A 24,182-nucleotide genomic window follows, 5' to 3' on the forward strand; every position below is an offset into this window, starting at 1 on the left:
ACAAATCCAAAACATATCACCATGCAAGCTACTGTGAATAAATGTAACTGTATTCCAGCCAAAACCATATGCATATATATATATATATATATGTAGTTCTGCACATGCCTTCTGTGCTTCCCTGTGACCCTGACCATCATTGAACAGCTATGTCAGTCTTTCTAGACAAAAAGTGGAGTAACTCATATACCTTGCTAGGATAGTCTGTTTGCAGGGCTTGATTTGTTTGAACAGAAAAAGCTTAGTACAAAATTAGAAAATAGATCTTCATTGATGTAATGAAGATCCATGTTCATTACATGAATGTTACTCTTCCCCATGTGAGTAACAATTCAATCTTCAGAACAGTTCCAGAACTCTTTTAATCAGCAGTCTGCTATAATGCTGTCATGAATTTGCACATCTGCCTTTTCTAGTGCCCTATTTGTATTCTATCAGAAAAAGCATTTACTGACATGTCATTGGTACTGTGTTGATTTTACTGATCTGATTTTGTACGTTCAGAGAAAACACAGCAGTCTTTTACTTAGGGCCATCAAGTCTACTGCAAAATTGCAAACTAGGGTATTTTATCTCTTGGAATAGGTGATATGGTATTGCTGTGTGTTGTGATTTTATCTGTTTTGTCGTGTGTTGAATTTTTTGAGCTGTATGGTCGGCTTCTGATAACAGAAAAGCATACTCTAAGAGCAATGGGAATTAGGGATGTTACTGAGATCTCATTAAGCTAAATCTTCTTTATATGTTATGTTTTAGAAAATCTTCATGAGACCCATGGCGAAAGAGAAGGAGGGCCTGTTGCTTTTGATGAGGCAAGGGTGATTACCAATGCCCACTGAAGCACTTTAGATTTGAGATTAGTCTTAAGAATGATTTTTAGCAGTAGGCAAACAGTGGGGAGCTCTACAGTATTTTGTATTACTTTGAAAATATGAAGAACATTATAGCTAGAATATACAGCAAGTTGTGAATTGTTCCTGTGCATTGTATAAATTTGATTAAATCTTACTGCTCAGAGCATTTTATAGTCCTTGTTGTTAACCAAAGAAAATAAGATGCAGTTTTCATAAAAGTTAACTCTCCTGTTGAGAAATAAACCGTGCATGTATTTTTAAAAACAGAGGCCCCTTTTGCTGCTCTGTAGGTCAGTGTTTATCTACTCACAGCAACTCTCCTGTTTTGTGAGGGAGATGCTGGAAGGTGTGTGAGCTCCACCTGTGTACTTGGTTTCTGTGCAGCGGAAATTCTCCTTGCAGGTAGTGGTTGTTGAGATGTCTGTGTTTGACTGACATAGTGTAGAGCAGTTGGATTGAACTGAGAGGTGGCTTAGTATTTTGGTGACCTTCCCAGAATAATGCATCTTTTAAATTCATCATACTCTCCAGTTCCTGAGCCTCATGATGAGCAGTCAAAGCTTGGCCTCCCCTTTTTGGTTGGTTTTGTCATAAAATTGTCCCTACTTTGTGATAAAAAATGAAGGAAACCTTGAGTCTGCAGTGACTCTGTTGCAAATACTTTTTTTCCTGTTTCTTTTTTCTAAAACCCTCTCTTAGGTAAATCTGTAGTAATTTCTCTCAATACTTCTAACAGTATTTTAACTTGTGGTGGTGTATTTATCTTGTTTACGAGGACACCAGAACAGTCCCTAGAGATGGCTCTAGGCTGTAGTTCCAGTGTCATCAACCTCTCCATAACGAAACTGTCTTACTGCAGGGGGAGAAGTAAGAATGATTTCTAGAAATGTTGTTATACAGTATAATGCCACCAAAGTAAGCCCTGACTCAACACCAAAGAGCTGCACAAATCAAGAAGAGCTGTATGCACTGGTACAGTGTATCAGTCCAAGCCAATCTCTTTCCGTAATAGCTCCCAACTCATTCCTGAGTGCAATAGTCATACAAGTGATTTGTTTGTCTTCCTGTTTTGTTATTTTTGATTTGTAAACCAAAACATCCAATTTATTCTTCACCATATTTCTACAAAATTACATGGCTTGAATGCTCACTTACTTGATTGCTTGAAAGCTTTCATCTGCACAGTTTAGCTATTTAATTTGTATGCTCTTGGTTGTTATTTTGTCTGAATTTGGAGTTCAGCTTTGAATGCACTGTTTTTATTTTACTCACATTGTTTTTATTTTACTCTCTTTGTGTTTTACTTTGGGTGCATCAAGGATTTCTGTCAAAATCTGTATATTGCTTGAAGTATTCTTCCTATTTTCTGCTGGTCTCTGCCTGGTGCATGCTCTTCCAAGACATCAGCTATACCAAATAGTATTCCATTTGTTCTTTTTTGTGTGTGTGCATGCCATTTTAAGATAGGGTGTGGATTTAGATGGTAGAAACCACAAAGAAGAGTTTTGGCTTTTGTGAAATTTTTGTTTTGAATACCTTTTTCTTTGCTTTGTTTGCTTTCTGCTTGCATGCCCCTTTGCCATCAGAACAATTATAGTATTCCCCCCTGCTTTTTATTCTTGACACTGGAGGGCATAGGAATAACAGGCATGACAAGGACAATACCTCTGCAATATGCAAATAAGCATCTTTTGTTCCCACAGAAATTTTAGAAGTCCTGCAGATTTCTATCAACCTGAAGAAATCTGGGACTAATTACCTGGGGCTGTTGACAATGTATAGTTTAGGGGTGGCTTTATTTGGTATCTCTACTCTGGGGTTTCTGTAGCAGATTAAACAGAAGGAGACAAATTCCCCAACACACTAGTATGTTACTGGGAATACTCTTCTGATTCATGGGATTAGTGAATAGGATAGATTAAAAAAAAAATAAGAATTAAAATCCCATGTTGTATGACTTTGGTATTGTTCCAATATAAATGATTCAGCTTTTAGTGATTCCTGATAGGGAATCTATGCCTTCCAGCATAGGGATTTCATAAAAATAGATTGATTTTGGCAGCAAAAGTGACATTGTATTATGGGAAAATACATTGTTATTCTGGCAAAAGATGAATGGTATTAGTAAAGTCTAACAACTTGAGAAGGAGTGGAGTCAGATTTTTGGGCAGAATAGGTAAATGTATACATTTAATGAAGAGATGAGGGGAAAAATAAACAACTGTTTAAATAGAGTGGGAAAAATTGCTCTTAAAAGATAAAAAATGTGTAAGCTCATTTCTTAAAAAAAAAACAACCTAAAATACCCTAAAACCATCTCCCCTCCAAAAAAACCTCCCTTGTTTGCTTTTGTTTTAGAAAATCTAATGAGGCCCCTTAAGAACTATGGAATCGCATGGTGAGCATATCTTTTTGTTTAAATCAAGCTTCTTTTCAGATGTACTTGGTACTGTGCTGTAAAGCTCAAGATTTTGCTTTGTTGTTGTTTCAGTATGTCTATGGGTTTCTTGATAGAAGAGACTGCCCCGGTTGTGTGGAGAGGGCTCATGGTCATGTCAGCTGTTGAAAAATTGTTGAGACAGGTAAGGCTTAGTTATGTATTTTTGCTTCAAAGTAATCAGTTACTTTAAAGTGATACATGTGTGTACAAGGCATTACTTCTTTTGTTAGTGGTGTGCATTTTTGTGTCTTGGTCTTCTTAGATTCAGATAAGGGGGAAAGTTGGTATTTTTGCTTACCTATCCTCCTCTAACAAAGCTGTTGTTCTATGCCTTTGATGAATGAATTATCCCAATTTGCCTTCCTTCTCATTCCTTTTTATGTTTCTTTATGCAGTTGTTAAAAAAAAGAAAAGGCATTTTGAAGTTGCCTAAGGATTTGAATATATAGATAGTTATGCATATCTACAGCTGTATTCCCTTATGTGCTTGTTAATTCACAAGCACTAAGAATTCTTGGATGGCATTTGACGTGACAGGTACAGGAAAATCATTAGCTACTATCTCTGTGTAATGCAGATGGATTGTTAGTTAATAAATTTTCTGGCATGTAGAAGTGGGGTGACTTCTTTTTTCTGTGGCAGATTTTTTTTCTTTTATTGTGAAGAGATCTGTGAAGTGCTAACGAGACAAACAGCTGAAAAAAATGCATTAAGGTTGCATGTTTAGTCTTTGAAGTGACCCAGATTGTTCACAGCTGACATCCATTCTAGGGATCTACTCTGTGCAGCCTGGAGATCACAAGATTTCTGTATGTCTTATTTAAATGCTTCCAAATATTGTGCTCCTTTAACAACTGAAAAGAATAATTTGTTTTCTGCCTTTTCACATTTTTACTGAATTTTCCTTTAAAATGGATTTTAGAATAGTAGCACTTACTGCTCTGGTTACAAAAAGCCATATGTCTGTCAAAAATTCAGTAAGAACATCTTTGTCTAGCATTGACCTTTAAAAGTAAGGGGTATCCATGCCAATGTCTGTGCAGACCATTCTGACCTCTTTGTGTGCTGCGTTCTGCTGGCTGGCTCAGGAAACCAGAATGTAAAACCTTGAAGGTAGAACTAAAGTTAGCACCTGCTGTATTGGCATGCTCTGCCCTGGGAGGCTGGAGGCTGGCAGGCACCGCAGCGCTGTTCCTCAGTTAGTGTGCCCCAGATGGGAAGCGTGTGCCAGCATCCTTGCGCAGGGTGCGGGTGATGCTGTGTAATGAGCTCGCTGCTCCCTAGCAACCAGTGCAGTTACATGCTGGCCAACCATGCTGTGGGAATGAGACAAGTCCATTAATGCTCAGGGCATCACTGATTTCCCTGGCAGTGAGACCTAAGCTGTGAAAGAGGAGGGCTCTATGGCTAAATTTCTCCTGCCCACATGCATTTTGCTTTTGCATGATGACCAGGATAGTCTCAAATCTGAGTTGGAAAAAGTTTGCATCTTTTCCTTTGAAGAGAAGCTCGCAGGTCACAGGGAAAATCAGTGTGTCTGTCTGATGTCCAGGTGGCTTTAAGAAAGGAAAGAATGCATTTTCCAAACTGAGACATGCTATTTTGTTTTTAAAAACTGTAATTTCCCTTCTGTAGTTACCAGCCAGTGTCAGGAACAGGTTAACTGTAAGGCAAAAAGTTTAATAACCTTGGACACCTAAACAAGAGAGAATCACAGCATGTGATAATCCTTTTAAAGATGCTATCAATCTATTTTATATTAGAAATAGTTTTGTGATCTGCTGGGGACTTAAATTTTTTTTTCTTGTTTTCTTTTTATCTGTTCTGGTTGGTCTTAGCTATTACCTCTTGTTTAACAGGATAAGGTTGCTTCCAAGAGTAAATTACTTCTGTTTGTATTTAACTTTCTAAAACCATATTCTTAAGAAATAGCTTATCTCATTAGCTGCATAGAAACCATTTAAATTAGCTCCCTAATCTAGATCTGTAGTATAATGTAAGTGTAAGAAATCCCTGTGCATTCAGACAAGCTGATAAAGTACTAAGTTCTTAAAATAATTAATTCAGCCTGACAGAAAACACAGATGTTCCCAGACTTTTGCCCTACAAGCACTGGTGGTATTTCATATTTGTGTTTACTGTTAGATGGTGGAGAGGTTTTTATTTGTTTGATAGCATCAAGACTGTGCATTCACTCTGTGAATAATTTTGGATGCATTTTCTTTTTTTTTCCATACGAACAAATCTGTTTTCCAGAGTTTATCATGCTTCAGATACTGCAGTAGAGCGTTTGAATTACTTAGTTTCCAAATTCTGTAATGGGGACTAGTTGACTCATAAGTATGTGTGCCTGTAATGAGGGTTTAAATGCTTCTCTTACACTTGAAACTTTAAAAATGTGGAATTCTTACTTTGTTAAATATATACATAATGGTTTTTGTATGTACTTAATGCATGTGATCTCACTCTTTGTAATACAGGTTTGGTGAATACTGTCAGACTAGTAGATAACAGGCAATAATAGTGAAGTATTGAGTAGTGACTGCTTCCTATTTCTCTGGTCATGTGTACCTTGTGAGCAAGGATGGTTTTCTGCAACCAACACATCATATTTTCCTTTGAAAGAAATGTGCCTGATAATACCCAAGTAAACGGTTTAGGATACTGTATTCCTTATGTTACCTATATATATAGTTGTATGTGTATCAAATTAGTATGTAAATGAAAATATATAGTATATTTATTCTATAAGAAAAGAATTGGTCAATAGAAAAGAAGGAAAGTGATGATTTTAAGCTATTGAAAGAACAAGAAATATGAAAGGAAATTATTTTTCACCTGTAGCAAAAGTGAATTGCAAACAATAATGGAACATTTTTATATATGTTTACAAATGATCTTTATAAACGTATTCATAACTCTTTCTGTTAAATATATCTCTAGTTTATATGTCATGAAATCGCTCAAAATTTTGTTGTGGCTGAGAAGTGACTTCTTTGTTAACATAAGATATACTGTAGGCCCATTTACACTTCAGGGTGGTCTATTACTTAACTCTTTTAACTCTTATTTCCCTGTCACAGTTATCTTCATGTAAAAAGTCTTCCACCTCTGTTAACACCTCTTTTGAATCTTGCTTCCCTGTAGGTGAGATAGAAGAGAGTATTTTTTTTCGAAAATTTAAGTTTAAAAGCTCACTCTTTTCTCTAAAGGTATAATTGAAGTCCAGGTAAGGAAGCTTTAATAGCTCTCCGGTGTCATCCACAGCACTGGGCTTTTTCTATGCAGTTTTCACTACTCTTGAGAAGCTGCCTACTCTTCTGTCTGGTCCCATTTACTTCATTCCTTTGCTTTGTGTATCTTGACTCAGTGTGATGGTATTTGGTTCAGATTAAACAATCTACCTCAAAACACATTGTCTTGCTATATTTGTTGTGGGAGCGACTTATGATTAACCTTTAGGTTAAGCACAGTAAAGATATGAGTTTTTTTTGAGAGTTGCCTAAAGCCTGTACTTGAACAGTAATATGTCTGAAAAGCTGTTGAAATAAGTATCAAGTTGGTAGCTAAGAACCTTAGACATACAAAGATTATTAAAAAAAAAATGGCAAGCAAAACTTGCTCTGTGATTTGAACTACTTTTTCAACAGGGGTTTCAAATACCATTACCACTGTCTCAGACAGTCTGTATGGCAAGTTTTCTAGCACCATTCTCTTTTCTGTCTTAGGACATCCTGACAGTTGAGTGGCAAAGGAGCAATTAGAAGGGTGCAGATACAAACCTGCTGTGTGTCTTGGAATATGTTGTGGCAATTATTCTGCCAAAAGGCTCTGAGAAAGGAAGTGGCACTGTGCTGACTGCCAGTTTACTACCTGCTATAGTTATAGAAGCAATACAAATGGAGGGGGTTTCCTGTTCAGGGAATAATCAGTAAAACTTTTAATATTAAAGATATCAAGTGTTGGTTTCTCTGATCTTGAACACTATGTATGTTACCTAGTTGAACTACCAGCAGAGAAGGAAAAAAATTCAATATTCTGCACACAAGCCTGCTTCTCTTTTAAAAAAAATTAAATAAAAATGAGACTAAAGATAAAATGGAAGTGCATATTTTATTATGTAATATTCTCCCTGTATCTTTGCTTTATCAGTAGATAAAGTTATATCACTACTGGAAGCAAGTGTTGCCTACACAGCATGGATTATAGATACCAGCAATTCTGTTTTGTGTAAACAGTCCCCTTGAAATTAACCTAGAAATCTGTTCTTTTTTTCAAGGCATGAATCTCAGGTTGATTAACACTCTTAACAGGACTTCTTACCCTGACTTGACATTTTAACCTATGTTTTTGCCAGCTAGTCAGATCTTAAGAGGCAGAACCCTCTTGTATTTCTTCCTTATCATAGTTTTCAAGAGTACCCAGAATATTTTTTTTACATCTTGGGTATATTATGGCTATAAAGAAGAAGCTCGATGCTGCTAAGGATTTGTGAATCCTAAAGGTGCTTTTGATGTACTTGATAAGGATGAAGCTATGTTCCCAGAAAGATGAAGGTTTTCCTGCGGTGGCTTAACTCTAATGAGTCCCTAAAATGCTCTTATTATCATTGAATTTTAATTCCTCCAGCTCTTTCTTCCTGCTTATTTTAGCACCAGTTTAGCTTATGTTTTAGTCAAGGTATGTATTGAAAGAAAATTAAAGTAAAACAGAGTTTGACTGGGAAGGATATAATTAGAAAGGAAGAATACAGGGAAGTTAGTAAAAAGCAAATTAAATAAAACTTCCAATGCAGAGTCATTGCACATCAGCAAAAGGAAGTGAAGCCTTGCACTTTGATGCTTGGACAGGCTTTATCCCCTGTAAATTCATGTTGAAAACCATAAATTAAGTGGAAGGATCAAAGTTATTTTATTAGCTAACCCAGAGATGAATAGGGCTGTAGTCTAAAGATTCCGCCTTATCCTTTAAAAAAATTTGAACTCGGTTTATGTGATTATTTAATCTGTACATAATTTTGAAAATTTGGCTAGCAATGAGGACTGTGTGTGCTACTTTATTTAAAAGTAAATACTTTTAAATACTGCCAGAGGTAGTGATGGTAGTAACCATATAATGGAGTGTGTGAGTGTATGTATATGTACTTGGACCTTTTTTGTAGCATAATTCTCTGATACTCAGTAATCATGCATAGGTAGTTGTGGAGTATACATAATGTTGTCACTGTGAAGAAAATTAACTCTACTGCAGCCAGAACTAGCACACATACATTATAGGAAAGACATAGACAGATAAACAGTCTTTAAAATACTAAGCAGACCATGGGTTGTGAGGTCTGTGTTATTTCAAGAGTCTATATGAGAAAGCTGCCCTAAATGCAACCATTGTGTAAATAGAAGAGCAAAAACTCATTTTTAAAGATTTTGGATTAAGGTAACTTGGAAACAAAAGTAGTATTTAATTTTTGGAAAGTAGATACTATGAAGGCTATATTGTTTTGGGTTTCTGATCAGTCTGAAGTGACTCATCTCTGTAGAGGAGATTATAGATAATCAATACTATTTTTGTTTGAGTGACATTACTTAGCAAATTCCTACATGCAATTGCTACTATTTGAGAAGTGTGTATATAGTCATTGGTATCCTTCTTTCCACCATTTACATTGGTGAGGTTGCAGGTATGGATTTGGGCCAGAATTTAAGTGTGGTTTATTTAGCTGTATGTTAATGCTGCACTTGAGAAGACAAAAATAAATAAGGTATTGAGAGCAAATGTATTTATACCTGGTAAAATAGCTAACATGCTGCCATTGGCTGTTTTCTGATGCACATTCTAGGCAGCAGAATGTTCTGTATATGGTGTCTGTAGACATCAGTCCAATCTTGTTTGGCATGTGTGTGCGTAACACTCTTGTGTTATAGCTCATAAATTCTTCAGCCTGTAAATTTTCAGCTTTGCACTGCCTTATGTGTCTGTGTGTATAAATGCATTTCTTATCAACAGAGCAATGGAAAAACTAGGGGAAAGCTTTCCCTTTTAGGAGGAGCAATGTGTATTTGATTGGAAGCAATAAACAGCGAGAACATAGTCACTGAAGTAGTTAAGTACTACATGCTGAGCCAGCTGCCTGATTGGTTAGTATGGTTTCCTAAGAGCTGTCCTTTGGCTTCAGGTTGTGACAATGTATTGTCTTTAGCCTGACATTTTTGGGACCATGGAAATCTCATTCTGTGTTTATGCATTGATCAGCACTGCAGTGAGTTACCATTTTTTGTGAGAGATGCAGAGACATACAAAGACCAGTATTTATGACTTCCAAATAAATATAAACCTTTTTTCTTTGATACTTTTTTATATTAATAAAATAAATTTTTAAAACCTATTCTCTTTTGAGCACCATGCATTTTGTGTTTGTGGTTCTCACTGTCTGTGCATATGAATGACATTTATCTGTTAAGAATGCTTGAGATTGGTGTAAATGTATCACTGGCATTCACCACGACTGGTGTTCTTCAGAACTTAAATCTCTTTTGCGAATTGCTCAGCTTTTGATTGCACATGCTACCTTGCCTGTATATTTTCCAGGAAAGAGCCATCAAGGTGATACTACAGGAAGCATGCAATGTGCAAAGAGATACTGAGCAGCTGGGTTTATTTTGTTTTGAGGCAGTTAAAGGGAGACATGAACTGCTGTCTTGAATTACCTCATGGATGCATACAAAGAAGATGAAAGCAGATTCTTTGTGGACATGCACAGTAATAGCACAAGAGGTAATGAATGTACGTTTCAATATATAGTAAGAAATGTGAGGGGGTGTTGGTGGTTTGTTTTTTTTTTACAGTTGAAACAATTGCATGTCAGAACAGGTCGCCAGAAGAGACTCTTGAAACTCTCTTTTGGAAGATAGTAAGAATGCAGCTGGGCAATAATCTAGGTAACCTGCTCTGAGTTGTTTCTGCTTCGTGCAGACTGAGGCCCCCGAGATCCTTCAAACCTAAGTTCTGTGAATCTGGGATTAGTTCTAAAGTGGGCATTCCATTGCCTATTTGACTGTTGGGCTGTAATTCCATTTTAACGCTCAGGGATAAGAAAATGATTCTGCCTATCAGAAATCGTTGCTTAGAGCACTCAGTCAAAACCTAAACTGAATGTAGGTGTCTCTCTAATATGACTGCCTTAACCACTGAGGGAGTCACACAATTAAGTGTTGCAGTCAAGTGGGTCTGTTTCAATATAATGAGTGAGGCCAACCTTTACTCAGTAGCCTTTGTCTCTTTAGACTATAGAGGTGCTGAGGTGAAGACATAACAGTCAAACCCAAATAGCCTTATCTCTTGATTGAACATCCTTAATAATAACTATGAAAAAAATAGCAATAATTTTTTTGTTTTCCTATCATACCTCTTGTTTTTATAGAAGTACCTTGATCTAGGAGAGGTTTGAAGCACACATTGATGTCAGGCACTAAGAATTGAGTAAGGATGGCATAAAGAAATTTCACTGAAGACTTCTAGCAATTTTTTTTGCGTTAGCTTTAGTAGCTTACTGTCTAGGATCCAGGCCTCTATGAAACTCATACTAAGAGATCTGGCCATTCTCTGTCATGCATGGAGAAGCTTAAGTTGATTTTGTTTCTTTGTTTAATCTTGCCATCAGTATCAGCCCTGAGTAATTTAAAGTCTAATTGGACAAGGAAAAATTCAAAGATGGTAGCAGAAGTCATCTTAAAAAAGCGGGTAGAATAAATATTTTATGTCAGCCTTTTTTAGATGAATGACAAGCAGGGATGAGCACAGGAATGGACCCGGGAGACATGAAAGGAAGGCTGCCATGTTTTTAAGTGTTTTTGAAACAGGAATACTGGTGGTATTTATTGATATACAAAATTTCAAAATGTGGACTACAGGAGAAACCTAATGCCACACTTCCCCCTCCCCCCCCCCCTTCACTAATAAAGGCGTCTGTTCTTTCTTTCTAGCTGCTGTAAGTTAGATGCAAAAAGAGATGTTGGTATTGCAGCACTGAATATTGGAGTGCCTCAGTGGTTGGTGCCCTGCCTGCAGGAACGGAAATTTAAACCAAAGCCTAGTCTGGAGCTACTACATACCTGGGGTGCTGGGAATGCATCAATAGTCATTCCCAGTGGTACTATTTGAGGGATTATTTTCCCCTCCTGGATTTATCTCCACGCTCTTTGGCACTGTCTTAAGATAATAGACAAATCTTGGATTTTGAGGATAGCAAAAACTTTTCATCCTTTAGATCCATTTCTTAAACAAGTTGGCAGAGAGTTCTGCTTTTGCTGTGATTTATCACTTACATAGTAAATGTCAAAGATGAAATTATTATTAGTGTGGGCTTAAACTGTCTTATCAGTACAAAATTAGTGAGACAGCATTGGTGGATGGGAGGAAGTAGTGAAATGGGAATTAACTGAGAATGGCACATATTGGGTCAGGAAGAAGACAATAACAATTTGATGGCTCTGATTTTTTTGTAGCTATATTTTCAGTGAATTGAAATGATGCCCAGAATAGGAATAATGAATCAGTGTTGAAAATTAATCTTATTGTAAATGTAAAGAGCAAGTGAAGAGAGAGCACTGCTGTGAACCCAGATGATTTTTTTTTTTTTTTTTAATTTTTTTTTTGGTGTGGATTTTATTTTTAACACTTTTTGGTTTAGGAAGGGAAGTCTATCAAAAGCTGAACATTGAAGGCATTTAACTTGCATTATGGTACTAAATTTTCAAGACAGGAAAGAGTGAAATGGTGCAATGTGAGATTTTAGCAAAAGGGGCAAGATTCATAAATAGCTTTTTGTTTTTCAACGTTTTGTAGTCTTTTCGTGTTTTAGTACAAATGTAAGAGTCTATGCACACTTATTTGTGTATCAACAGAAGATATGTACCAGAAATATATATGCTTAGTGCAGATTGATACTATTTCCCTCTTTGTATATTTTGTGTTTTGGCAAATATCCATCCATCTTAGGATACTTGCTAATTTCAAAACTGACATGTGTTTCACAATATTCATGTGTTTATCCAATTTATCTCCAAGTAATTGAGGCAGATAGTGAGTAGCAGATATTTACAGTTTACATTTTTTAGAACAAAATAAAGCTGCTATATGTATATGCTTACATTATAAACAACAAAGATGTAGCTTTTTGCATATTTGAGTGCATAATTCTAAAATACAGTACTCATACTTAGTGTCACCACAGTGGAAAATTTGCCAGCTTTTCCACAATTAAAAAAATAATTCTTCTGTTTATTTCTTCTATTTTGAAGTGCCTCAGCCTGAGGTGGACATAGAGATGGTTAGTTCAGGCTAAAGTCTGTCACCTTATAGTTTTGGCAAAAGGAAAAAGTTAATCAAAGAAATAGGAGCAATTACATTTTTAGGGAATTGGAAAGCTTTTGTGTTTTTATTTTTGTGACGTACAGTCTGAGAATGAAAAATCTGGGCATTTCATCCCTAAACAAAAGATCACTGGTATTATGTATTTGTTCTATTTAGAAAGGTCCTCTGCTATTGAAGGTATTTGGGAAAGAGAAACAACACTCAGTAATAAATAGTGACTGAACTGCCAGTGCTACAACTGCACTAGGATATGCCACTAAGACTGTGTCTACAGTTGGGAGATGGTAAACAATAACTCTGAATGCTTGTGGGATTTTTCTTAAGTCTTTAATAAGCTTTCCTTTAAATCAAGGAAGGTCAAGTTTCATTCTCTTGTTTTATTTTGTTTACTGAAATTAAGGAAAGTGTTTCAAGGGCAAGATAAGATGACCCATTCATACCTTACAAAAAAAAAAAATTAAAAATTCTTACACTCAGTTTTTGTTACGTTTATTTTGCTGAAACTAAAGGACAAATAAACTAGTTTCTTCTTCATAACCAACCTAAGTCAACAGAAATCTCTACACTATTTTCTACACCATGGTTCAGCTGTAATGTTGATGTTTAGAAAAGCCTGCCATAGGAATTTGTATAATCATCACTAATTTGCTCATATGTTAATAATCACCTTGAAAGGTCCTGTCTATCCAGCAAGAACTGCTTTAACCAGTCCCAATCAGTATGTGCATATTTAAAGGAAATGTTGGTACTTCCTGGAGATCAGAAGCTGTATGTTGATGCAGAGATGTACTATAGCCAGAAGTGTGGGAGATGACAGAAAGGTCTTTCTTTCCACTCCTTTGTCCCCCAGTTAGAGTACTTCTATTGTCACCCTTGGTCGTGCGTGTTCCTGTGTGTTTTGCAGTGGGTGTGACTGAAGGAATATGGGCTTGATGTTTTTTGGTTCCAGCTGAAGCTACAGAACCTGTTCTCTTGCCTTTCTTCCCTTGATGAAGCAGGATCCATACAGCTCCCTGTTGCTTTATTGGCTTGCATTAGCAGCTGATACGAAAAGGGATTATAGTTGCTGAAAGGAATTGACAGTCATAGAAAGAAATGTTAAGAAAACCAGAGAACCTGAAAAACATTAGCCAACATCTTACTGCTGAACTGGAGGCATTTGCAGTAAATGTATTTTAAATGTCTTTGAGGATTAAAAAAAAAGGCAAAAAAAAGCCTAACAGCATAGTGAGAATGTATTTACAGCAAACATTTATTGGCCTCGTTCCTCAGCTGTCATGGTTATGACTGTGCAGTTACTGCTGCTGTGGGAACAGGCTGGGAGAGTGTTTTCTTTGCTGTGCTTCCAGTAGTCTCATCTCTCGTACACATGGCACAGGTATGCATGTGTCTGCACTCCTTTGCATAAAAAAAACCAAACAAACAAATGCAAAACATGCAACTGTTTTGCTAGGTTTGTTGACTGGACAGGAAGAAATGCCAGAGAGCTCATAGTGTCTCAAAATGACTGTGCTGGGGTTAGATTTTTTTTTCTTTTTTCCCTCAAGGTTTTAAAGGAAAGTGTTTTGAGGTTTAAGGTTTCTCTCCAGCAAAGTTCAGAACTTTGTGCCTAAATGGCATCCAGCATCAGTCTTGGAAAGAGGTAGTGATTTAAGCATGGTTTGAAGTGTTTGCTAAGCAGCAGTAGTGATGGTAGAGGAATGAAGGGAAGGCACTGCTTGTTTTTTCTCCTCCACTAAAAAGAGGGTTTGTTTTTTGTTTCTAGCTGCTGTAAGTTAGATGCAAGAAGGGACATGGGCATGGCTGTGCTGTGCCTAAGAGGCTGGTGCCCTGCCTGCAGGAATGAAAAGTTAAACCGAAGCTTAGCCTGGAGTCACTGCTTACCTGGAGTGGTGAGAATACATCACTTACCATTCTCAGTGGTACTGAGGGGTTACTTTGCCCCCCTGGAGGTACCTTCAAACTCTTGGGCCGTGCCTTGGCAGAATAGGTGCAGTATCTTGGAGTGCTGAAGTTCAGAGCTTAGTGTACAACAAGTGGAAATTAATGGTGTAAGTCAGTGGGAGTAGATTTGTGAAGTGGAATTAAGTGGTGCTGAAGATATTGAATGAGAGGGCTATAAGGAAAAGCCTGTGGGCTTGCTTTCTGTCTGTCCTGGGTTTCAGCACCTAAATGTAACCTTATCAGACAGCTGTGTGGAGTGAAGATTTAAAGCCAAAACTGAGCATCTTCCATTATGTGCCAGGATCCTTTGAGCTGAACCTCACAGGCTTATTCTCTGGTCATAATAACAGCCTTGGAAGCCTGGGTGTGAGATGTGCAAGTTTGGTTACATTAGCAGTTCAACATTTAATGCTGTGTTTCCTGTTACCCTGAGAGTGCCTGCAATCACATTCAGCAGTCATAACCCTCTGTGCTACAGCTAGAGATGCAGGATTCCTGAAGCCAGGATAGACATGTGAAGGGGGTGCAGGACATTCAGTTCACCTGAAGCTTTAGCTTTCCAGGTGAATACCTTAGCTGCTGGCCTTATATAGGATCATGGTGGCTTCTGTGGTTTTGCATTTTTGCTTACACAGCTTTATCCAGCTAAATGCCACCTGCCTGGGAAATGAAAACTGACATCTTTCCATTCATAGGTAGGTCCTCTCATATGTCTAATTGTGATATTAAGCAGTTGCTATTACAACAGCAGAACCACGGGCATTTTGATTTTGGTTTGATTATTTTGTTTTTTTATGGCCACGTGCTCAGCTTTGTGTTAGGTTCAGTGTTGCCAGTGGCAGGTGCATTTAGAGAGTGCCTGCTAGATTGGGCTTGTAAGACTTTCTCCTTTCCCACAAATGTGTGTATCATTAGTGAATCCCAAATGGGCTTCAAGATGAAATTTTATGCTCAATGGAGATTTTTTATTTCCCTTTCTGAGCAGTCAAGATGTTTGGGAGAATGTGTAGGTGGAGCTCACCAAAGCTGCTTTTTGAGCATGTCTTTTTTTCGTCTTTTTCAGCCTTTCTTTTTCATCTTTTTGATCAAAATAAAAGTGGAGCCTTGCTACCTTGGAATATTGATTGAACTTTGACACACTGTTTAGCATTACACATTAATTTTATTTATTAAATTAGTATGAATGTAACTGTATAAACAGCTTTTAAAAAATAATATTGAATTAATATATGTTAAACTGATTGCACAGAGTTGGTTTTTTTTAATAATCCAGCTTGCATTCTGTCTGTTGGAAGCTGACAGATTGATCCTTCACTCAAACCATCCTCCCGTATCTCTTTTGCTCCTGGAAAATAACTGCAGATATCCAAGAATAGCAGCAGGTTTTGTACCAGTATTCTTTGTAGAAAGTGATTATTTCTCACATCCCAAGTGATTGACACAAACGTAAAGTAATTGTGCTTAAGGTACCAGAGATTAGTGTCATGGGGCTTTTTTCCCCCTCCCCCTCCCTAACAAAGAAAAAACTGCTTTTCTGTACTATTTATGAAGCTTTAGAAGATGTTTCATTTTTTACTGTGTTTTGCTCCATCAGTAGTATCTTTTGAAAGAAAGATTGTGTCCTCCTAGCAGAATGCTGCCTTTGGAATCCAGCTCTAACTATGCCACTAAAGTGGACACCCATTTAAAATTCTTGTTCTGCTAGATTTTTTATTCTGTATAAAAAAAACTATTAAATAAGAACTGTAGCTAAAGAAAAAACTAGTAAGTGAATAAAAATATGAAGACTTTCCATTGCTTGGCACTAATCTCTGGGTGTCCCTGAGACTTATGGTATCAGCACCTATAGCAAATTATTTTAATTAGGTTTAGAATACAAGTAAAACTTTTATTGTTGCAGATTCGTAATTGAGGACACTGGTGAATGCAAAAGCATGTTTCTGTTGGCATATCAATTATTTTGGCAATCTATAATCTGACACTTTAACAGATTATCTGTTGTCTAATTCATAGTAAATGCTCTTAGTACTCCAGGAACATGACACTTGGCATATCTTTAAATTGTGGCTATGCTATGTGTGTGATGGCAGAATATATATATAGTTTTAAAATTTATTTGGTTTTGGTTTTACATCTTGTCTATGTCTTTAATGCCCTTTCTGTGTTCTGCTGTTTTTAAGGACAATGTATATGCAATTTTTCTTGCACCTTTCTGACCTAAAGGCAGTTTTTTTGACAGAGAACATATACCAACTTCACAGTCACAGTCCCATGGTCATGAATCTGCTCTGTTCACTCTCATACATACTCTTGCTTACATTTTTTTCTCACACTTTCATATTCTTCAATCTTCATGTAGAGTTGAAAGGTTCTATATTTTGTGCAGCCTTGTTGTTACTTCTTGTTGGAAGTATTGATTTTTGTGCTTTGAGATAATTCAAGCAGACTCTCCAACACTGACTTCATTTGTAAGGGGTGACTTTTTTGGATTTGGTGACTGTGGAAGATATACTTGTAAATTTAAGTACAGAAATTTTGGAGGACAAATTTTAATCCACATTTGTGAAAAACAGGTTGTTTAAAGAAAAAAAAGAATCAGCATTTTATTATTTTAAGTTCATACCTCAACTCAAGACTAGTTACTTTAAAACCCGTTAACTTCTTACCAGGCAGAAAATTAAGTTCTATATTGAGATTTACTGTCTTTTGGCCTCTGTTCAGTGGTCTACATCTAATTGATTCTATTTTAGTTTTTAATTTTCACTATTTATGGTAATACTGGAGGGTTTTCTTCAGCAGCATTTTAAGTTACTTGAATAACACCTATCGTGGTACTTTATTCTGTAATCCTTTTTCAGATGGCCTTAGACTGGCCTCTGTAGAAGTTCCCTTTTCTGTACAAAAAAAGCTTGTACATTGTAGTTAAGAAACAGAATTTTCTGACCTTTTTAATCTACTGATTTTTAATTTAAGTTCTGATTTAAAATCATTGTTTCAGTGATGGTCACGAAACAGTACCTATAATAGTCTGTTGGTACCCCAGTAAGGAATTTATACTTTTTTTTTTAATATACCAGAAAATGAACTGAAACTTAAGGAAGTGAAACAACGTACGAAGCAATTTAGGAACATTGCTTTCTATTGGATAACTTAAGTATTCAGTCTTAAATTATCTATCAGCTTTTAACATCATTACCAAAGTATAGGCTGAAATACATATGGGGAGTGGGCCTATTACGCATCTCCCTTTTGATATTTGTTGCCAACACTTGTAATGTTTCCTTCTGTTGTTGTTTTAGGGAAAATCTGATTCAGAAAGCTTATATAAATCTTATAAGCTTATAAGTTGGGTCCTGATAATACTGATAATACTTAAAAATGTGTTCTTTGGGTTTGATGGCTAAACAATGATTTTGGCTTTGTGTATTAGTTTGGAGAGCTCAAAGAGAATTTGTGGTTTAGATGATACTTTTAACATGGCTATATTAACTTGATGATTAGTTTAATTAGAAGATGTGACGCTGGCCCAGTTTCTTCTGATTTGTTTACCTTTACTCAACTTTTGTGCTTAGTTTTATTGCAAAAAGAAATAGGGAAAGACACTCATGTATTCCGTATTTCTTTCCTGTTGTTATTCAGAAGCTGAACTACTGGCAGTTCTGTACTGGGAAAAGAACCCCATGGTGTATTTCTGAAAGAAAAAATTCTGGAAATTATGTATTGCAGACTGTGGTTCAAGGATAGAGAGAGCAGCAGACCAGTGATCAATTTCAAGACTGAATAATAGAAGTTTTCTTTCCAAACTGTCATCTTTTACAGAACAGACTCTGGGAAATGGGAATCACAGCTCACAAAAGCTCTTTGTAGTAACAGCTTGAACCTAGAGGAAGAGCCTTTTATATGTGGTAATGCTGATGCAGTGTTAATCAGAATCATTCCTTGTCAGTCACCCCCAGAGATCATCCGCAGGCTCTTTGGGGACATTCCATACTGTCCCACAGCTGCATTCTGTCTTCCCTTCAAGCTGATGTGTTACTGACTGGGCTTCCCGAAGAAGTGTTGAGTGCCTTCCTGTCTCCTGCAACACCACATAGAGAATAACCTCTTTATTGTTGCTTTCTGGCAGGTGTTTAGTTTTGTTGGTTATACAAATGAAGGTGACAGAAAACTTCAGGTTACTGTGTTTGCCTTCAGTTCTTAACATTACTAAAAGCCAGCAGGGAGGAGGAGGAGGCCAGTTTCTGTTTTGACCGTTGAATTGAACAGCTCTCTGGCATTCTTCCTAGGCACTTTTTTCTAAAAGTTACTCTTAACCTACATAGGGAGAGACTAGGAGAATTTCATTCTCCTTGTGGATGTCTTTGTAGCAAACTGTTCTTATGCTTCACCTCAGTTTCTCTCTGAACTTGGCAGAATGGACTGCTCATAAATACCTTAGAGGGAATTTGAACTGTTGCAGTGCATCTGTTTTTCATGGTGTTATATTTCAAGGCTTTGAGATTGGTTAAGCATCAGAGGACAAGTCAAAGGGGCAGTTGTGTTTGTTCAGAAAGTGTCGAGTTGTGTTAAGCACTATGCATATCCTGTTATGATACTACCAAAGAAAGTTTCTGTAGGGGCTAAAAATCTTCTGGTTTATGTCTGGGGAATGTCTCCTTCCTTTATAAAATACTTGAAGTACACTAAAAATTAGATTAAATTGCCATGTTTCATTATACTGTTCCTAAATTATCTGTTTGCTTACACTGTGAAACTATTTTCTTATTGCTAATGTATGTGTGTGTCTAAGCAGCATCTTGTAAGGCATTTTTAAGGGAATTATTGTTAAATGCATGTTTTATCTTAAAAGACATGTTTTTTATTTTAAAAGCATGTTTTATCTTTACACATAAGTACATATGAATAGGTATATCAATCTTCATTTAGGAACACAATTTTTTACCTTTATTTTGTTCAACATAATTATTAACATACACACAACGTGATTAGGAGAGGAGGATGGATCTGAAATGAACAGAACTTAAGCTGCCTGCAGTGTAGCTCTTGCTGTTTTTCCAGTACTAGTGTTCACAGTTTGGCTGGCTGCTGCTAAGTCTGCACCTGCATAACGCTTGATTGTAACTCTGCATGTATTCCTCTTACTAAGAACAAATGAATATTATCTTCTGTTATTTACCAAACAACCAAACACGAGGATTACTTCAAAGTCATAAGTAGCAATCCCTTTTCTGTTCTAATGCTCTATCATTTCTGCCTCATGCACAGAGGATGCTCAGGCTTCATTCCTCAGCAGAAATGCCCTCTATATCTCTATGTTCTACCTTGGGTTTTAACTTGCTATTTAGAACCTCTATTCAAAATGTATATCTGGTATTTTGATTATGGATTGTCACATAAACAGAATGATTGATTAAAGTAATTTACATAGAAGCATTCGTAGGGTTTCTGAGTAAGGGAAAATACACAGAAGCACATGGCACTTAATTACTTTGCTTAACAATAAATGTCAAGTTAAACCTTTTTAAAAAAAGATGAATGCTGTACTTAAAGAAAATGCAATTTCATTTCTATGCTTTGAAATGTTTTACACACTGTATACATTAGAGGGGCAAAGACATTAACACCTCTGTACATGCAAAGGTGCTGACAGATTTCAGATGCTACAAGGCAGGCTTTTGTAGCCCTGTCTGCCTATTGCTTTGGAAGGGAGCTCATTTACTGTAATGTGCTGTTAATCTGAGTCCATTTTCTTGTGTGAAACTACATTTGCATACAGACACTCCTTGGAACTCAATGAGAACATGAGGACAGTGGTCCTGATTTGGTAAATTGTTGCATATAAACAGGATTTGCATTCAAATTAGTGTTTTATATCACAGCCTGATTGTGTGTTCCATTTTAATAATGTGAATTAATGGCAATAGTAGGTTTCAAAAAGCTACTCCTGATTTTATGTTCCAGTTCTAAATTTAATTAAAATGTCTTTTCCCTCTTTCTTTCTACTATGCTGCAGTTTAGTAACAGACCTGGCATTTCTTCTCCTGTTAAATAAAGTGTACACTTCCATAACAAATTATCCAAATTACATTCAATAGTGTATTTAATAAAAGATTTTCATACTGCTGTATTCCTGTGGGAGGGTAATGGAGGAGCAACTGAATGTCATCCAATCCTTGCAGAATAGAAGCAAATAAGAGGAAGTCCACAGTGAGAAATGGGGTTATGTGCTGCGTTTCCCAGACCAAGTTTGAGCAAACCTACATATCTAGAAAATACTGCTCACTACTAGGCAAATAGTTCAGTTCTTTCCAGAAATTACGGCTGTATAATTTTGGTGCAGCTCTCCCTTCTTGCTTTGAATTACAAATGAAAAAGAAAAAACAAAATTGTGAGGATAATGAATTGACTGCATTCAGCATAAAAAGAAAAAAAAAAGGTTAGTTTTAATTAGGAATGGTTTTCCAATTGAGTTTGCCACCTGACTTTCACCAGTTCAGCACCACCAGCAGTGGCATGGCTCAGAGATGTTTGTAGAGGGTAATTCTCTTATATATTCAGTACTTAGGAGCCTTGGCATCTTTACTATGGCTCTTTCTGAACTTGTGGGACAAAAGCCTGTCTTCCTCCTACTCTACACAGTGGCAAGATGTCCTCTCCTCTGCTGCTGAAATGCTGTAGCTTCTCCATTCTTCTGTGCTCAAATTTGTAAGCATTAAAACAGAGTACACTTCATTTGATAGGCAGCTCATTTATTTTTCTTTTCAATCCATGAATTTGAAGAAAATATGTGAAATAAGATGTTTACACTGCCATAAATTAAATAAAGCATTATAATTTAATTACACTATGTGTTAACAGAGTATTTTTCCTGTTGCCTAGCAATGAGATTTACCATGAGATTCACCATGTGCTTAAGACTCCTTTATTAACTTCAGTTTACAAAGGTTTATAGCTTTATTAAAAATCATTATTTGTAGGACAATCCAGAAAGTGCATGTTGGATGATATGGGATCGCTTTCTAGGGAAGCTTGAGACAAAGCTCTGGTGCCCTCCGATTTCTGGACCCTTTCTCCCCTACTCCTATACAGGGTAAATTTTGAAAGTAACTTCTATGGCAAATCTTGGTGTATCCCCACAAATCTGAATGTCTAGGAAAGGCTTTGAGCTACTGGTATTTGCAGTTGCCTCCAGCAGTGTTGCACAAGTAATGTTTGGTACATTGGACAATCACATGTAACTTGGAGACTGGTACTTGAAGAGCTCCGAGGAACAAAGCATTTGGTAAGGCTGAAAAGAATAGCTCTAGGTCAAGCCCAGAAAGTCACTTTGTTTCACAGGAGGAGCTATTTTAAAAGTTAGGGCCTGCGAGTATATGCAAAACCAGACAGCTTTTAGCTTGAGGACAAAATATTTTTTATTCCAGTTACCTCTGATAGGGGTGGGATTTGGGTTGTTTTGTACTACTCCATAAAGCAGTGCTGTGTCAAAAAGGACTTGAATTTGAGCTCCTGTAGAAAAGGGCTGAAAACTACTAAATATCCAAATATTTTTTTCCGAGAATATATCCAAGAACCAAGTGTTTTTGGCAGACAAAGTGATTAGAAACTGTGTTAGAATAATAGTAGTGCTGTGCCACTTGCAGGGCTGTTTCCAGACTGGATCTTGCTGCAAGATAGAAAGCAAAAATCCAGTTTGTTAATATTTTGTAGAAGCATTTAAGGATGGAGAATATGATTACTGGAGTTGTATTATATATTGTGTTTGGATAGATAGATAGGTAGATATGGACTTAACAAAAGATGCCAGAATGAGGCTTCATGAAGATGTGGGAAGGGGGAGGTATTTTGAATTAATCCATTAATCCTTTTTAAAAATTATAACTGCCTATACTACCTAGCATTTCAAAATGGTTGTGATTATTATGAAATATCCAGATTTTCATATTGAGATTTATGCATGTTACTTTGTCATGGGGTGACTTTAAGGTAGTTTTGGGAGCTAAGGAAGTTGAAGCTGCTGGTGGCTGATGGGAGTATTTTCTCCTGACCAATCATTTCTAAAAATTGACAGCAGTTTTGACCATTGAAAAGTGAGATCAACTTGTGAACACCCCCTTAAGATGTAAAGCCAGAGGTCTCTTGCTCTTTTTGTTTTCCTGGCTGTGAAAGGTAACAGAGCTCTGGCTGGCCACCCGTTCCCTGCCCAGGCCATGCAGCCCGGGCAGGGGCTGGGCTGGGCCCAGCGGCTCCCGGCCGGGAGATGGGGCCTGAGGGGCTTGCCCCGGGCTCTGGCCGGGCCAGGCCAGTCCCTGGCTCGGCTGCAGGTTTTGCTGTGACTGAACTCACCAGAGACTGCCGAGTAAAGAAAGGAAAAAAGCTCTTGACCTGTGGCGGGCTGAGACAGGGACCACACTCTGCAGAGCAGCCATGAAGAATCTTCCATCGCAGACAGCTCCAGCCGCTGCTCTGGCAGAGATCACAGAACCATCTACAAAGCCTGGGCAAGATTTTAACCCTTTCATTACCCAGATGAGACTTGCAGATTAATCTTTTTTTTCCAGAGAGAGAAAGAGAGAGTAATCAACATGTAAAGAGACTTTATAAACTATCAGAGACAGTAAAGAAAAGAATTAAGCTTCAGAAAAGGTAGAGAATAAGGAGATGCTTTATAAGCTGAAATATTTTTCTGTTAAAGCTGTGGAGATGGACAATAGTGTCCTGAAAAAACTCCTTTAATTCATGACAGAGTATATAGGGAGAAATGGAGTGTTCAAAGTTTAGATTTTGAGCAAAAGGTGGAGTAATTATGATACCGTGAAGTGCTGGAACAGAAGGAGAGAAGTAATAGTTGAAAATCTGGGGCCACTTGAGGCAAAGAGAAAACTTCTGTTTTCCAGGGAAGCTCACAGACAGATGAAGAGAACTTTTGCCTTTGAATAACTCATCCTTAAAATAATATCCCTAGACTCATTGACCCATACACACCTCAGAGTGATGTGAAATGGGAGGAGTGAACTGATGACAAGATTTCCGGGTAGCTGGCAGCAGGAAAATAGAGAGCTATAACAGAAATAGCTTTCTTGTGAGGAACTCCATAAATTAGCAGAAGAAGACTTCTGTTTCTCTACAAAGGCTGATGAAAAGACTCTAGCAGGAATTGGGACTGTTTTAAGCACCAAAGTTCCAAAGTTTTTTTGTCTCTGTTGTCATGTGAACAAGGGAATGGTGAGTAGTGAGGGATAAAAGGGTTTTTCTGGAAGTTTATTCTGGTGTTCTAATTCTTGAAGTTTTGTTAATAAACTTTATTTCCTTTTAAGTTTTAAGCCTGTTTTGCTCTTGTTCTAATCCATATCTCACACTAAGAAATAAGTAATTTTTTACTTACTGCTTTAAAACCACGACATTTATTTGGTGCGTTGGCTGGGAAAATGAAATTAGCAAATCTAAACCACTACATGCTTACCGAAGATCTGTGTGTTTAGTTGCAAATCTTTAAGGAATGTGGCTTTATTCATGTTGTAAACTACTATATAATTTCAGTTTTTCACCTTTATAACTTTTGATTTTTAATTAAG

General features: G+C 37.0%; 1 protein-coding gene across 5 annotated transcripts in view; it reads left to right on the plus strand.

Annotated features, from left to right (window-relative positions):
* Positions 1–24,182, plus strand: part of NUBPL (NUBP iron-sulfur cluster assembly factor, mitochondrial) — an 81,075-nt gene that overhangs the window by 25,555 nt on the left and 31,338 nt on the right. For 3 of the 5 annotated variants that reach the window (XM_058862568.1, XM_058862575.1, XM_058862583.1), the window contains 2 exons: positions 3,213–3,252; positions 3,346–3,436. The exons of 1 other annotated variant lie outside the window; for it this stretch is intronic. In XM_058862568.1, coding sequence (XP_058718551.1) covers positions 3,213–3,252; positions 3,346–3,436 — 131 coding nt within the window. The remainder of the gene's footprint in view (positions 1–3,212; positions 3,253–3,345; positions 3,437–24,182) is intronic. One more of the 5 variants, XM_058862589.1, reaches the window with a different exon arrangement.

This window comes from Poecile atricapillus, chromosome 1, assembly GCF_030490865.1.
Source record: "Poecile atricapillus isolate bPoeAtr1 chromosome 1, bPoeAtr1.hap1, whole genome shotgun sequence".
Lineage (NCBI taxonomy): Eukaryota > Metazoa > Chordata > Aves > Passeriformes > Paridae > Poecile > Poecile atricapillus.